This window comes from Mustela lutreola, chromosome 14, assembly GCF_030435805.1.
Source record: "Mustela lutreola isolate mMusLut2 chromosome 14, mMusLut2.pri, whole genome shotgun sequence".
Taxonomy (NCBI): Eukaryota; Metazoa; Chordata; class Mammalia; order Carnivora; family Mustelidae; genus Mustela; species Mustela lutreola.
The window spans coordinates 31,635,073-31,650,201 of record NC_081303.1 but is presented as its reverse complement, the minus strand read 5'-3'; the positions used below and the strand labels follow the sequence as shown (position 1 = coordinate 31,650,201).

Genomic DNA, 15,129 nt, shown 5'->3' with positions numbered 1-15,129 from the left:
CAATATCACACAGAAGCAATTCTCTTTAATGTAGGAGAATTTTGTTAAGTTGGCTGTCAGAATACTGACAGGGTAATTTCTGGAATTTGACCAGTTGATTCTAAAATGCACATGGAATGGGTGCCTGGCTGGCTCTGTCCTGCAAAGCTTGCGACCCTTGACCTTGAGGTTGTAGATTCAAGCTCCACACTGGGTGTAGAGATTACGTAAAAATAAAATCTTTATTTATTTATCTTTTAAGATTTTATTTATTTACTTGAGAGAGGGCGAGAGCGAGAGAGAGCACAGAGAGAAAGGGAGAATCGGATTCCCCGCTGAGCCAGGAGGCCCACGCGGGGCTCCATCCCATGACTCATAGATAATGACCTGAGCCCAACTCAAGATGCTTAACCTACTGGGGCAGCCAGGCACTCTAAGATCTTTAAAAAAATAAAATGCACGTGGAAGACTTCATGCTAAGAATAGGCAAGGCAATTTTGAAAAAGAAAAAGAAGAGGTAGAAATTAACAAAATGTGATACTAAAGCTAAAGAGATAAATGGACTAATTGGACCAATTAAACAGGACAGAGAGCAACACATGTGAGAGAACTTGGTATATGACAGAAGTGAAAGTGCAAAGACAGGGGACAAGCTGGACTCTTCACTAAATGCTCCTGGGTCCACTGGCTATTCATACAAGGAAAAATTAGATCTTTCTCACTGTACACATAAATAAATATCAAGTGGAATAAAGATTTCAGTGTGAAAGGCAGAATAATAAAGCTTACAGAAAAGAGTAGAGGAAAATATATTCATTACTTCCAAGTAGGGAAGGCTTTCTTTTTTTCTTTCTTTTTTTTTTTTTTTTAAGATTTTTATTTATTTGACAGACAGAGATCACAAGAGAGGCAGGCAGAAAGGAGGAAGCAGGCTCCCTGCTGAGCAGAGAGCCCGATGTGGGGCTCGATCCCAGGACCCTGGGATCATGACTTGAGCCAAAGGCAGAGACTTTAACCCACTGAGCCACCCAGGGGCCCCTAGAGAAGGCTTTCTTTTTCTTTTTCTTTTTTCTTTTTTTTTTTTTTTTTGCCTTTTGATTTTTTTATTACTCAAAACAGCTTCATTTTTTTTATTTTGCTTTCTGACTCTGTGTTTGTGCCTTCAACACTTCCAGAACGATTTTCTTCTCCTCGATAAGGAAAGCATGCTTGACCCTGTCACAAACACACCTGGCACACATGGAACCACCGTAGGCCCTGCTGACATGTTTTTTCGTTTTAGACAACCTCATAAGTACTTTAGGCCTCACAGCATGAACTCCTAGAAGTCGGCCTGGGCAAACGCCACATGCAGATTTTGGTGCTTTCCCAACCTTCTTGGTATAAAGGTAAACGATTCTATTACCTGGGGTTCGGGACAGCCTAATTTTATTAGAGGCTGTATTGTAGGACAGCCTACGACGGTAGGTCAAACGCTGGACCATTCTGAATGCCTACGGAAGCCGTCCCCGGAAGATTAGGGAAGGCTTTTCTTAACACCTGAAAACTTACACCATAAACAAAAAAGATGATAGATTAAAATTAAAATTTCTATTTTAGAAAGAATACCATACACAATGTTAAAAGAGAAGGTCAGAAAATATTTGCAATTCAAATAACAGAAAAAAAAATTAGGGCACAGCAAATATGGAGAGAGAACTTCAAAAAATAAGTAAGAAAAAGACAAAACTTCAATAGAAAAAAATCATCAAGGAATATGAATAGGCAATTCATAGAGGTGAAACGCAAATTGCCAAGAGCATATGAAAAGATGCCTAACCTCTCCAGAGGAAAATGCAAAATGTAAAATGGATTGCTTTTCATATATATGAGAATGGCTAAATTAAAAAATCTGATAATGTGTAATATTGGTAAGGATGTGAAGAAACTCTCATACCCTGCTGATGGGACAGTAGATCGGCACAACAATCATGGAAAACAATTTGCCAATATTTTGTAGCATGGAATAAGTGTGTACCCTACTAATAGTAATTCGATTTCTGGACATATATTTAGAGGATCACTTACACAGAGGCACAGGAAAATTGCTTTAGGGATGGTCACTGTTTTATTGCTTGCAACCATAAAATTGGAAACAACCATCCATAGTGGAATGTGGAAATTAGTAGTGGACTATTTATATAATGCAAAACTACACAGCAGTTAAAATGTGTGAACTAGATCTGTGAGCAGTAACAGATAAATCTTAAAAGCACAATACTGAATTCAAAAAGAAATTCCAGGATATATTATGCATAGGACAATTTCATGAAGACAAGTCAAACATTAATAGAAAAACTCTGGGCGCCTGAGTGGCTCAGTTGGTTAAGCCACTGCCTTCGGCTCAGGTCATGATCCCGGGGTCCTGGGATCAAGTCCCATATCGAGCTTCCTCTGCTCTGCAGGGAGCCTGTTTGCATTCTCTTGCATCCAGTCCTACAGCATCAACTCCGGATCATTCCCACAATCTGCCTTCTGCTCCTCCTTCTCAAACAGCTGAGAAAAATGCTACTCTAGACTCTTATGCTGCTACAGATTCAAGGTCAACGGGGCCCCTCTCCCCCTGCTTGTGCTCTCTCTTTCTCTGTCAAATAAGTAAATAAAATCTTTTTTTTTTTTAAGATTTTATTTATTTGTCAGAGAGAGAGAGCGAGAGTGAGCATAGGCACACAGAGTGGCAGGCAGAGTCAGAGGGAGAAGCAGGCTCCCTGCGGAGCAAGGAGCACGATGTGGGACTCGATCCCAGGATGCTGGGATCATGACCTGAGCCAAAGGCTGCTGCTTAACCAACTGAGCCACCCAGGCGTCCCAAATAAGTAAATAAAATCTTAAAAAATAAAAGTAGAAGAACTCATTAAAGGATTTGCTAATACTCATGTGCGTACATGCATGGGAGAGATACATACCAACATTAGAACAATCGTGATGTATTATTGGTACCCAGGAGAGAAAGGGATTGGGTGGGATATAAAGAAGACTTCATTATATTTACAACATTCTATATCCTTTTTAAAGATCTGAATTAAAAACAGTAAGTGGGAGGTGAAGAAGTAGTGGAGACAGTGAGTACAATCTACATTTTCAAAAAGTTCAGAGGCAAAAAGTAAGAAGATTTGGCGGTGACTTGAGGAGGTTGCTGAGTTGGGAGTGCCCCCCCAAACGTTTTTATTATGAAAACAATTTTTTTAAAGATTTTGTTTATTTATTTGACAGAGATCACAAGTAGGCAGAGAGGCAGGCGGAGAGGGGGGAGCCAACTCCCCGCAGGGCAGAGAGCCTGACTCGAGGCTCAATCCCAGGATGCTGGGATCATGATCTGAGCCAAAGGCAGAGGCTTTAATCCACTGAGCCACCCAGGCGCCCCTATTATGACAAATTTTTAAACATACAGATAAGTTGAAAGAATTGTACAGTGAACATTCATGTATTCACCACCAATGTTCTACAGAGAGGATTTTTGCCATATTTGGTTTATCATGGATCTATCCATCTATCCATCCATCAACCCATCTTATTTTTTGGTTACATTTCAAAGAAAGTTGCAGAGTTTGGTGCACTTCAGTGGTGGGGAACTTTTTGATTAGAAGGAGAGGTTAACACGTTAACTTGAGGAAAGGAGCCAATGTTGAAAAAGTGTGGTTGAAAGACAAAAAAGAAAAAAAAAGGGGGAAATGAATTGCTTCGGCCCTGAAATCGGTGAGAGGGTTCGGCTTTTGAAGAAGATGAGGGACCGCTGATCCTTATAGCTGAAGCAGAAGATGGAGGGATGGGATTTTGAAGGAGGTCTTGCTTAATGGCCTCCATTTTTCTCCTTAAAAGAGGAGGCAGAAACATTTGTTGGGAATGAGAACTGGGAGTTGACTTAGGTCTGGCGGAGAGGGACAAAGATTACCGGGTGGATTTACTGAATGGAACGGGAGAGGTAACTGACCAAAGACAAGCTAAGGGAATGACGGAGTCTCTGAGGGGCCCCGTTGACCTTGAATCTGTAGCAGCATAAGAGTCTAGAGTAGCATTTTTCTCAGCTGTTTGAGAAGGAGGAGCAGAAGGCAGATTGTGGGAATGATCCGGAGTTGATGCTGTAGGACTGGATGCAAGAGAATGCAAGAGACTGGTGTGAGTATTTCAGATGGGCACCAGCCAGCACTTGGGACTAAGAGTCAAGGAATAAGACAAGGAGATCGATGGATTTAAATTCTCATGAAATGGAGAAATGGTCCCTTTGCTGAGTTGCAAACTTGAAAAGACACTTTGTCCTAACTAGGTTTGTTGCTGCCATTTTGAATGCAGAGACATAGTGCAGAAGACACGGCTAATGAATGAATAGTCTTGTTGCAAGTCCTCTAAAAATCTCTCCTCTAGAATCATTTGGCTTTTTTTTTTTCATCTTTTGAGGACTCTTTAGAACCACAAAGCTAAGGAAGTGATCATTTTATTTGGCTAGGGTGAAGTAAGTTGGTGTTTCTATAGTTACTAGAAAAACACAGAAATTAATTTGCTAAAGATTATCCCCTTCATAGATTGTGTTAGTTAATAGATGGTTGGTACTGTGTATTCCAGACAGAGCTGGATTGCTCAAAAGATGTGTTTAGAACACTGGCAGAAGTAGGAGCTCACAGAAGCGCATACAACATTTTTAAGAGTTTGATGTTTGCCATTTCTAAAACAAGTTCTGTAGTGGTCATCACTGAAAAAAATCAGAACTTTGTTGTTCTTTCTGATACGTGGCAAAAAAAAAAAATGTTTTTAATTACATGGAGTGAGGTGGGCACCTTATTATTTTCAGTCTTTAGGTCCTCTAAAGGTTTTAATTAGACACTGATGTCAGGCGCCCTTGTGGTTCCATCTGAGCGTTTTTATTCTTTTTGCATTCCTGAAGTTGAATGCTGAGGTGAGGTCATTATTTTGGCAAGAAGAAATGACTGGTGGAGGTCTGCTTGTCTCTGGTGTGTTCCAATGCTTTCCCAAATGATATCATTATTGGTTGGTTCAAATAGAGACCTTCTTTTAGGGGACATGGGTCCGGCACAAAAAAGCACTCACAAAACCCAGGAAGATTCCTAAGCTTTTCTTGTACTGATGAAGACCTACAATCAACATTTTCTCATTTATACCACTCTCAAATGTTGCTGGAGGAGAGTCAGTGCTCCTTATGGAGCACTTATGCTCCTCTTTACATCAACCTCAGTTTCCCCATTTAGAATACTCTCTGCCTGACCTGCTTCCAAATTTGATTCATGCCCTATCTTGGTTTTTTAATCCAACTTCTTTGTACCCGGAATGCAGTGAAATGAATGGCAGCCACCCAGCCACTTGAGGCTGGCTGTCCTATGCTCTGGAACAAAGAGACTGAGAAAGTAAAGGAACGGTTCCTTTGAAATTCAGACCTCTGCTAGAGAATAGGGAATGTATTCTCCTTTATTGCATTAGATTTTGTTTAAGACTGGGGATGCAGGATGCTCTCTTGATGAGGGACAGACAAGGTTGAAAAGGGGAACGTACTGAGCAATGAGGAACAGCTGAGAGCTACAAAGATAGGGCTGTGCTCGTGTATAAATAGAAATGTTGCTGCTACCCTGATGAATCAGACCAGATGTTTTTCTGATGTCTCTGTTTGGTCCTTTGGTTTAAAAAAAAAAAAAAAAAAGTATAATTTTGCTAAAATTATATGTGGGGCCAGGAATGTGGCACAAATGCTTTAAGCTTAAATAATATGTAAAAGAATAAAATTACTTTACTGAAGAAACCTTTATCAACAAGAAAATAATCCATTTAGAGGACAAAAACAAGCAGGAAGCAAGCAATCTGTGGATGGGGTTGATGCATTGGGATTCCCATCCTTCCTCTGTTACTCATTGGGTGACCTTGGGCAACTCATGTCATTTTCCTGGGTCTCTCTCTCTCGTTTTTTCGAGAGTGTGTTTCTCTCTCTCGTTTTTTTAATGGGTGGGGCAGGGGAGAGTGGGGGTTGCATGTCTGGGATCACTGAATTGATTTTTTTTTTTTGTAGCCCCAAACATTTATGAACCCAGTCAGGTTTTCTTTTTTCAGTTTAATTTCTTGCTTCCTGGCTTCTGGTTTCATTGAGGGGTTGATATGTGAAAGACACCGTGGAGGATGAACATGAATAATGCAAGCCCTCTGCCCTCTAGATGCTTATGACCTAACAGCAGATATTAGAGTTACACGGAGGATTGTACCATAATATATCCATGAGTGGTTCCAGCAGACAGATAAGAACAAATACTATGGGAACTCAGAGGGGGCAGAGATCATTGCCAGTTTGGAGGATAGGAAATGACTTGCTGGAAGAGGACATTGGCATTAACCTGAGGAGCGGGGGAAGGGGAGCTTGAAGTTTGGCAAGTTTTTAGCAGGCAGAGATGGAGGGAAGGACATTCCTGATATCAGAAACAAGGAGAGGCAAGGAGCAAAGAAAGTGCCGGATGTATTTGGGGGCATCGTAGGCCATTGGGGTGACTGGACACAGGCAATGGAGCAGGTAGCGATGGTGGCTTGGGACCATCTTTGGTAGGCCCTTTTAATCTTGGTAGAACATACGATTTTATTTAATAGGTAGCAGGGAGTGTTGTTTTTTTTTTAAGGTTTTATTTATTTATTTGACAGAGAGAGATCACAAGTAGACGGAGAGGCAGGCAGAGAGAGAGAGAGAGAGAGAGAGAGAGAGAGAAGCAGGCTCCCTGCTGAGCAGAGAGCCCGGTGCGGGATTCAATCCCGGGACCCTGAGATCATGACCTGAGCTGAAGGCAGAGGCTTTAACCCACTGAGCCACCCAGGTGCCCAGGGAGCTGTTTTTGAGCTTGGATGTGACCAGGTCTGAACTGTGCTTTAGGATAATTCACTTACTGCAGAGTGTAGGATAAACTGGAGGTAGAAAGGCCTCAGGGGAAGGAGGACAACTAAAAAGTTACTGCTTTTAGCACGGTGAAAGTTAACCTGGCCGGAGCTAGAATGGTGTCACTAGGAGCAGAAAGCAGGGGTTGGTTGGATTTATGCTACGGTGGAGGAGAAGACTGAAATGTAACTCCACGTTCAAGCCAAGTCTGAGGTAGAACCTACCAGTTGCACTGAATATAGAAAGGAAATTCATGAAAGGAAGGGTGTTTGGGTCTAGGACAGGGGGAGGGCGTTCACTTTCCCGTGTGCTGAGTCTGAAGTACAGAAGCATATCTTACTGGAGGTGTTCAGCATTTACAGACTCCTGACTGGTTCTCAGTCCAGGGGCTGGGGCTAGGGATGGAGATCTTAAAGTTAACACTATCCAAGTGAGAGTTGAAACCGCAGAAGTGAATAGATGACCATAGAATTGGAGATGGAGGCAGGAGCAAAATGAAGATGGACAACAGAATCTCGAGAAATGTCTAAATTCTTCCCTTATGATGAACTGGGCATGGTCAGTGCTATAGTGCAATCGGGAGTGCTGCATCGTCGTGGCCAACGGGAAAGAAATTATAGGAAGGGAGCTGCTGGCGAATCACACTTTATTTTTTTTATTTTTTTAAAGATTTTATTTATTCATTTGACAGATCACAAGCAGGCAGAGAGGCAGGCAGAGAGAGAGGAAGGGACGCAGGCTCCCCGCCCAGCAGAGAGCCTAATTCGGGGCTCAATCCCAGGACCCTGGGATCATGACCTGAGCCAAAGGCAGAGGCTTTAACCCACTGAGCCACCCAGGCGCCCCCGAGCCACACTTTAAATGTTGCATTACTGCTTGGGGATTAGCAGCTTCGGAGTCGTGTCTAGAGAGCCTAAAAGGGACCGGCTATAAGAAAATAGTTAAGAACATTTGTGATGAGGGAATGTGTGTTTTCTGACAGGTGAAAAGAGGAGAATCTGGATGCACACCTGGTCCTCAGTTTGTGAGAGCCAAGGTTCCAAATCCTTGTCTCTCCTTAATACGGGCATCTTTCGAATGCATAGAAAATTCTCATTATGCTATTTCGCTTTTATTTATTTTTTTTAAGATTTTATTTATTTATATGATAGACAGAGATCACAAATAGGCAGAGAGGCAGGCAGAGAGAGAAGAGGAAGCAGGCTCCCTGCTGAGCAGAGAGCCTGATGTGGGACTCGATCCCAGGACCCTGAGATCATGACCTGAGCCAAAGGCAGCAGCTTAACCCACTGAGCCACCCAGGCGCCCTGCTCTTTTGCTTTTATGAAAGACATACATTAGTACCTGTTTGCACTGATCTAAGGAAATCTGATAAGGATTTTCACTGTATGAAAAAAGGAGAAAAGCAAAAATAACGTTCAGCATTTGCAGTAAGCCCAGATACAGGCAGTGTGTGCCCTGACCAAAGAGTGGTGCCCCCAAGCTCCTTCCCCTGGAACTACATTAAGCATCTCAGCGTGGAGCCACCATAGTTTTGAACAGTCTGTGAGGTTATCTTGATTTATTTTGTGCATCCTTTAGCAAGATAGGTCCTGAGTATCAGAAAAGCCTGAGAGGTTATTTTTTGGGTCTGGGAATGCTCAAAAAATTTTCCATTTAATCACCAGTAAGTGCTTCTTTGCTTTATATCATTTCAGTTTATGAAAGCTTTCATAGGTGTACTCTACTTTAGGATAAGAACAGGAAACCTGGATTGGTAATATGCACTCTGAACCCAAGGCCTCTTTCTTTCTTTTGAAAACCCCAACCTTTGTTTTTCAGCCTATTACTTGGGGGAATTTATTAGTTTTTTCTCCTCCACAGTTCCCCAATTTTAGTTCCCATTTGTCCTGGGGCTTCGATTTGATTCTTGGAATTGAGTTCCAATGACAATAAATACGGAGATGACCTCTGAGAGCTTAGTGTCTGAAATTCTAGAGGGAGGAAAAGGAGGAGGGGGTAGGGCAGGCTGGGAAATGAGACTTTAGCTCTATTGTAGTTCACACACAAAGGCCTGTTTGCAAACTACAATGTAAACTAAGACTTTATCAGCCAAGGATTTATGTTCACATTAAGATCTGGGATTACACCAGGGAGATACCACTGGTATAAATCGTAGTAGGAGTAACTGCTTTCCTGCAATGCCGATTGGCTTGTCACTTTTGTTTGTTTTTTCTCCAATATTTTCTTTAAGTGACAATAATTTGTTTTTTAAGATTATTTATTTATTTGAGAGAGAGAGAGTGAGAGAGCACAAGCAGGGGTGAGGAGCCCAGAGAGAGGGAACAGCAGATGCCCTGCTGAGCAGAGAACCCAATACAGGGCTCCATCCCAGGACCCAGAGATCAAGGCAGACACTTAACGGACTGAGCCACCCAGGCATCCCTTAAGTGATAATAATTTGTAAAAACTATGGAATATTTGCTTTTGGCCCCATACTATTAGGACAGCTCTACTCACTCAGTGTGGTGGTGGGGCAGACAAAAACCTTAAGGAATTCAGATCCATCAATGAATTAAAAGTTTAGGAGACTAGGGTTTTAATCTGTCTACTATTTGACTATAGGTAGGTTGCTTGATAGAATTCTATGCTTCAATTTTTTTCATTGGCTCAATGGTGATTTAAAAAATACCGGTTCTGGGGCACCTGGGTGGCTCAGTGTGTTAAAGCCTCTACCTTCAGCTCAGGTCAGGATCCCAGGGTCCTGGGATCAAGCCCCGCTTTGGGCTCTCTGCTCAGCAGGGAGCCTGCTTCTTCCTCTCTCTGCCTGCCTCTCTGCCTACTTGTCATCCCTGTCAAATAAATAAAAAATAAAATCTTAAAAAAAAAGAAAAACTGGTTCTGCTAATCTCAGAGAACTATTGTTCAGGTTGTGAACTATTTTCTCTTTAAGTTATAAACATCAGATAAATTCCAGACATATTATTACTTAAGCAATTAGATAATCACTGCAGCTAGTCTGGGGGCAGGACAGGGAGGTGAAGCAGGGACTGGGGATTTGGAGAGTCTAGATGAAGAAAGTAGGATTATTGAGAGCTTTTTCTTTAGCTCAACAATGAATGATGCCACAAGAGAATAAGCTTGAGAAAAAAAAAAAAAAAAACCTGTGAATGTTTCATACACCACTCCTAATGCTGCTTTGAGATAATTACTTGGCTAAATAAATTCCTTACATATTGACTAATAAAGAGTGCTCAAATTGTACACCTGATGCCCATTATCCACCTGCTCTCTGACTTCTGTTACCATGACTTCAGCAGTAGTTTAGTATAAATAAAAATTTGATAGCTCTGTTTAGTGCCGGGCCCTAAAATCTCCTAGCTTCGATACCTTCCCATTCCACTCCAGCACTGAACAATATGATTTAGATTTGGAAGTCTGACTATGGAGTCAGATAGTAAGAAATCAGGGTTTTAGATACCGGAAATGATCACTTCAATGCATCACCAAACCATGCATCAACAAGCTCAGTTACAAAAGGTTCTTGAGGAACAAAGTTGAAATAGGCATCATCATTGAGATACTGCAGACCTACCTGTACTGATAGTTGATTTGTCAGGTAACATGGATGTTTCTCAGTTTCCTCAACCATTAAACAAAAGGCAGAATGAGATTATCTTGAAGGTCACTTCCTGCTTTGAAATACTATTTCCCTAAACAGTTTGGAGAAAATTACAAAATGCATCCTTATAGTTCTTGATAAGCCCAAACAACATACCAGGATATCACAGGACCAGAAAACAAAAGCATTCCCTTGTAGACCAGTCTCTGTGCAAAGTAGGAAGAAATGGGTGGGGGGATGCCCCCCATGTACTAATCCAAAAGCACCATATACTTGTGGAACTCCTCCATTTCAAGCAGCATGTTCAAGAAACATTGTTGGAGACCTACTACGTGCGAGGCACTGTTTAAGTTGTTACTTTTCGGTTTAAAAATTATCACTACTTTGCCAGCAATCTTTTTAACCTGAACTAGCGAATACCGCTTTGGGTGGGCAGAAAAATCAAAACCAAGGTCAAGGGAGACAGTCTCCAAACAGACCAAAAATAAAACGCTTGTGATATCATTAGAGGAAAAAAAGCCAACATAATTGCACAAAGATCAAAGGCAAAAGAAAGAGAAACATGTTTGGTTAATACTGGGCTTTTGAGCATTTCTTGTGCTCGCGAGGCCCGTCTATCCATCCACACCACACTTCGTAACCATGCTATTCTAAACCGATGACAAGTCCAGCCTCGGCGCGGACAGGCGCAAAGCGCAGATCCCACAATCCAGATCCCGCTGCCAAGTCTCTCTCCTCTGGGAAGGAAGGAGGCGTTTCCCTTTGGGCAACTGTAAAATAAAGCAGCCTCTCTAATCTCTTCCTCCAGTAAGAACGAAATGTCGGTCCAAATACATAAATAACTGCAGGAAGGGAAAGAGGTGGAAAGAGGGGAAGGGAAGCTCTTTTCCTTTCTTTTCAAATTTCCCGCACCCCTTCTCCTCCCCGCCTCCCCACGCCGTCCCCGCTTTTGCTGCAGCTCGGGAGACCCGTAACGCGCGCTACTGGGCGGTCCGGTAGAGGGTCTTTAGAAAGTAGGCGGGACTGGCCAGATGAATAATTCGGTGTCCGATTTTTCCTGCCTTTGGTGGCAGTTCCTCCTCCGCTTCGTTACTCGATTGCACACGCGGCCCAGCCCTCGGCCCTCGATTGCTCCGGCCTATCACCCTGGGATGCCGCCTGCCGCCGCCGCGGCTGCCGGGCTTGTGGGATCGGTGGCGGAGCCGGAGCCGGAGCCCGAGCCGCGGCGGGAGCCGTGGCCTGAGAGTTAGGGGGGCGGGCCGGCTCATTCCTGGGGTGGGGGCCGAGGACTGGCGGGCGTGAACCCGGGGCCACCGCCCCCCTTCCCTGAGGGAGCGGACACTCCGAAGCTTTGAGGCGACGGCGGCGGCGGCGGGAGCCGGTCAGAGGGGGCGGCCCCTGGCGGCGACGCCCCCAGCCCTGCCCTGCCCGGCCCCACTCCATCCCCGGCTCCAAGCTCCCGCCGGGTCTGGCCGCTAGAGACGCCGGTGGGGGTTGAGGAAGGCGGCTCCGCGGGGGCAGGCGGGTGAGCCGCCCCTCCCGGGTCCTTCCACGTCCCCTCCCGGGAGGGACCCACACCTGAGCCCGGACCCACCCCCGGCCGGGGCCACGCTGGATCCGCCTCCCGGCCTGGGTCCCGCCCGCCGGCTGCAGGTGGGCTGCAGCGCCCGAGCCGCGGGCAGGGGGCGGCGGGGAAGGAGGTGAGCCGCGTTGGTGCCGGCTGCCGCTCCGGTCCTTGCCCCCGCCGCTGCGGTCTCCTCCTCCCCTTCCCGGAGGCAGGGCGCGGACTTGCGCGCCGGCCCCACCGCCGCCTTGTCCCTCCGGGGCACCATGGAGCTCTCCCCGTCGTCCGGAGGAGCCGCGGAGGCGCTGTCCTGGCCGGAGATGTTCCCAGGACTGGAGTCTGACTCGCCGCTACCCCCGGAGGAGCTTGAAGCAGTTGTCCCAGTCGGTGGGGCCGTGGCTGGTGGCATGTTGGATCGGATCCTTCTGGAGTCCGTGTGCCAGCAACAGAGCTGGGTGCGGGTGTACGGTAAGGACCACAGGCCATCCTAGAGGCTGGTGTTTTTGCTCTGGCTGAAATTCATTCCTAGTCTCAAGTCCTGTTCTCAGTCCCCATCCTTCCTGGGTCAGTTTCCCACATAGCTTTTTGTTCTGGCGTGCGTTTCTGACAAGTTTCTCCAGACTAGCGCTTGAGCCGAGAGATGTCACGGTCTTTGGACCTTTTCAAACACCTGCAGGAAGTTTAAGGCAGAGTTGAGCCATGCAGACTTCATAATCAGGTGCTAACTTCGAGGGAACTGTCAACCAATTTCAAGGAGGTCTGATGGAACACGCCATGAAATTCAGCGAACAGAGTTTCTTTTCTTTTTCTTGAGTGAGGCAAGGCTGGAAACCCAAGATACTATGAAATAGCTTAGCAGTGGATAAGATAATAAAATAAAATAGAATAACAAAAAATATTTATTTGGTGGGAACAGACTAATCTATAACCTCTTTCTGAACCTCATTCCCCCAAAGGCAACCACTTAGCAAGGGGTGTGGATTGTGTCAGATTGCACTATTGTTTCTGGTTCTCTTTGTAAAGGGTCTGGGTTGCTACTCAGCAAGTTAAAAGTGATGAACACACTAAAACTTTCACTTTCTGCATTCCTAGTAACCACCTCTTTAATTAAAACTGAATGATGAGATTCTATTAGGGTGAGCCTTGTGGCAGCATTAAACCCATGCTGGTTTGGAAAACTCATAGCCCAAGGATTTATAGCCTGGAATTCAGGACTGAGCTGTGGCTTTGCAAAATATTAAAACGTCAAGATGTTTATCACTTAGCTCACGTGAACACAAGACGTTAGTGATGTGGCTGAATATAAGAGGGCAGATTTGAAGCACCTGGGATCAAAGACAAGGTTAAGATGTTATCCTCCAGTCATGTGCAATCTAAGCCTGTAGTGATCACGTACATTATGCTTTTTTTCTTCATCCTTCAGAAGAGGGTATCTTTTTACTATTCAGGAGTCATCAAGATTTAGAAATTATATCTCTATAGATAGATAGTTCATTTCAAGTCCATCACTATCAGAAAGATCACAGAACAAGGAATCCACAGATTTGAGGTTTTGTCTTGGTTCTGACAGTAAAGTGGCTATGTGATTTGGGATCACTTTTTTTTTTTTAACCTCTGATTCTTCATCTGTAAAATGAATGAATTGGATTAAATAATCTCTTATTTATTTATTTGTCAGAGAGAGAGGAGCGAGAGTGAGCACAAGCAGACAGAGTGGTAGGCAGAGGCAGAGGGAGAAGCAGGCTCCCGGCTGAGCAAGGAGCCCGATGTGGGACTCGATCCCAGGACGCTAGGATCATGACCTGAGCCGAAGGCAGCCGCTTAACCAGCTGAGCCACCCAGGCGTCCCTGGATTAAATAATCTCTTAATGGCTCTTTCAGTTCTAAAAATCCTATAGGTTTTATAACGAGTTCTTAAGGATTTATATATGTACCACTTTATATTTTGCTTGATGTTTATATATGGTTTTTTATGTTATTCTAAGTACCCGAAAGAATTAAAGCAAAGAAGTTGTGGAGATGATGCAAGGTCACCCAATTCATTCTCAGCAAATTAAAAACTTTAGTGCCTGATTTTCCATCCACCTGCTGGTCCCACTTATCTGATAGCTTATAGGAAAGGTTGATGAGAACCTGCAAATAAGCTTGAATTAGAGTATACTGTAGTTACATTTCCCCATCGTATCCTCCTCTTTATCCTTACGTACTTCTTTGGCACATTGTTTTTTACATACAGTTAGAGATAGGGCTATGTTATTGCAAGAATATATGATAATTTGGTATTTCAGTGTCCAAAACTGTTTTGTCTGTGTAATCCAGACCTAGCATAAATTATTGTTTTTGCTTGAAACCCATAAAAATATGTGCATGTTTTTGTTGTCCATTTTTAGGGGTAGATTTGTGGGAGGGGGATGTGTGTATATACACACAAAAAAAATGTGGATATTCTTAAGTCTGTATGGGTAAGTATACATACATATATTCTCTACTCATACGGACGGTGTGTTTCAGTGTCAAGTTGCAGACTTTCCAGTGCATTGTAACTTTTTTGTCTTCCCTATCAATAACCAGATGTTGTTTTTATTTACTGTTTAGTTCTGCTACTTTCCTTCCTCTAAGGAAGCTCATCCTGGATACTACTTTGTTGTCTTCAGTTTGATGTAAAAATTCCAAAGCTATCTGAATGATTCTTGACTTTTATGTGTCCTTAGCTAGTTTTTAAGTTGCCTATTGCATAATTCTTTGAAAAGCTTTGAAGTAAAAATAATTGAATATAGAAAATCAGTTTGGAAAACACTAGTTCATTTTTTTTCCTTATTGTTTGTTTTGTGTGTTCAATTTCTGATTGTTTTGGAATGTTTAGGTTCTTCTGCACAATTTAAGCCAACTTTTATGAGTGTAGTCTAATGTTTTTAAAAGAAATTCAGAAACTGGGAACCTAGAGTATACAACTGGGAATTGAGAACCGGGGTTTTCATTCTCTCTTTGCCACAAATTAGTTGCCTAACTTTGGCTAAGTAATTTTAACTCTGTGGCGCTAGGTTTCTACATAAATGGAGAATCTGGACTAATTGGTATCTGTGGTCCATT

At 43.6% G+C, this 15,129-nt stretch overlaps 2 protein-coding genes across 4 annotated transcripts in view; one reads left to right on the top strand and one right to left on the bottom strand.

The window, feature by feature from the left end:
- Positions 1–1,086: 1,086 nt before the first annotated feature.
- LOC131814649 (large ribosomal subunit protein eL34-like) lies at positions 1,087–1,495 on the bottom strand. The gene has a single exon (XM_059145799.1). It carries the CDS (start codon positions 1,461–1,463, stop codon positions 1,110–1,112), a length of 354 nt encoding a protein of 117 aa, XP_059001782.1. The 5' UTR covers positions 1,464–1,495; the 3' UTR covers positions 1,087–1,109.
- Positions 1,496–11,991: 10,496 nt separating this feature from the next.
- The window catches only part of RASAL2 (RAS protein activator like 2), a 373,545-nt gene continuing 370,407 nt past the window's right edge, over positions 11,992–15,129 (top strand). For all 3 annotated transcript variants that reach the window (XM_059145575.1, XM_059145574.1, XM_059145573.1), the window contains exon 1: positions 11,992–12,507. In XM_059145575.1, the coding sequence (XP_059001558.1) occupies positions 12,306–12,507 (202 nt within the window). In that variant the 5' untranslated portion in view covers positions 11,992–12,305. The remainder of the gene's footprint in view (positions 12,508–15,129) is intronic.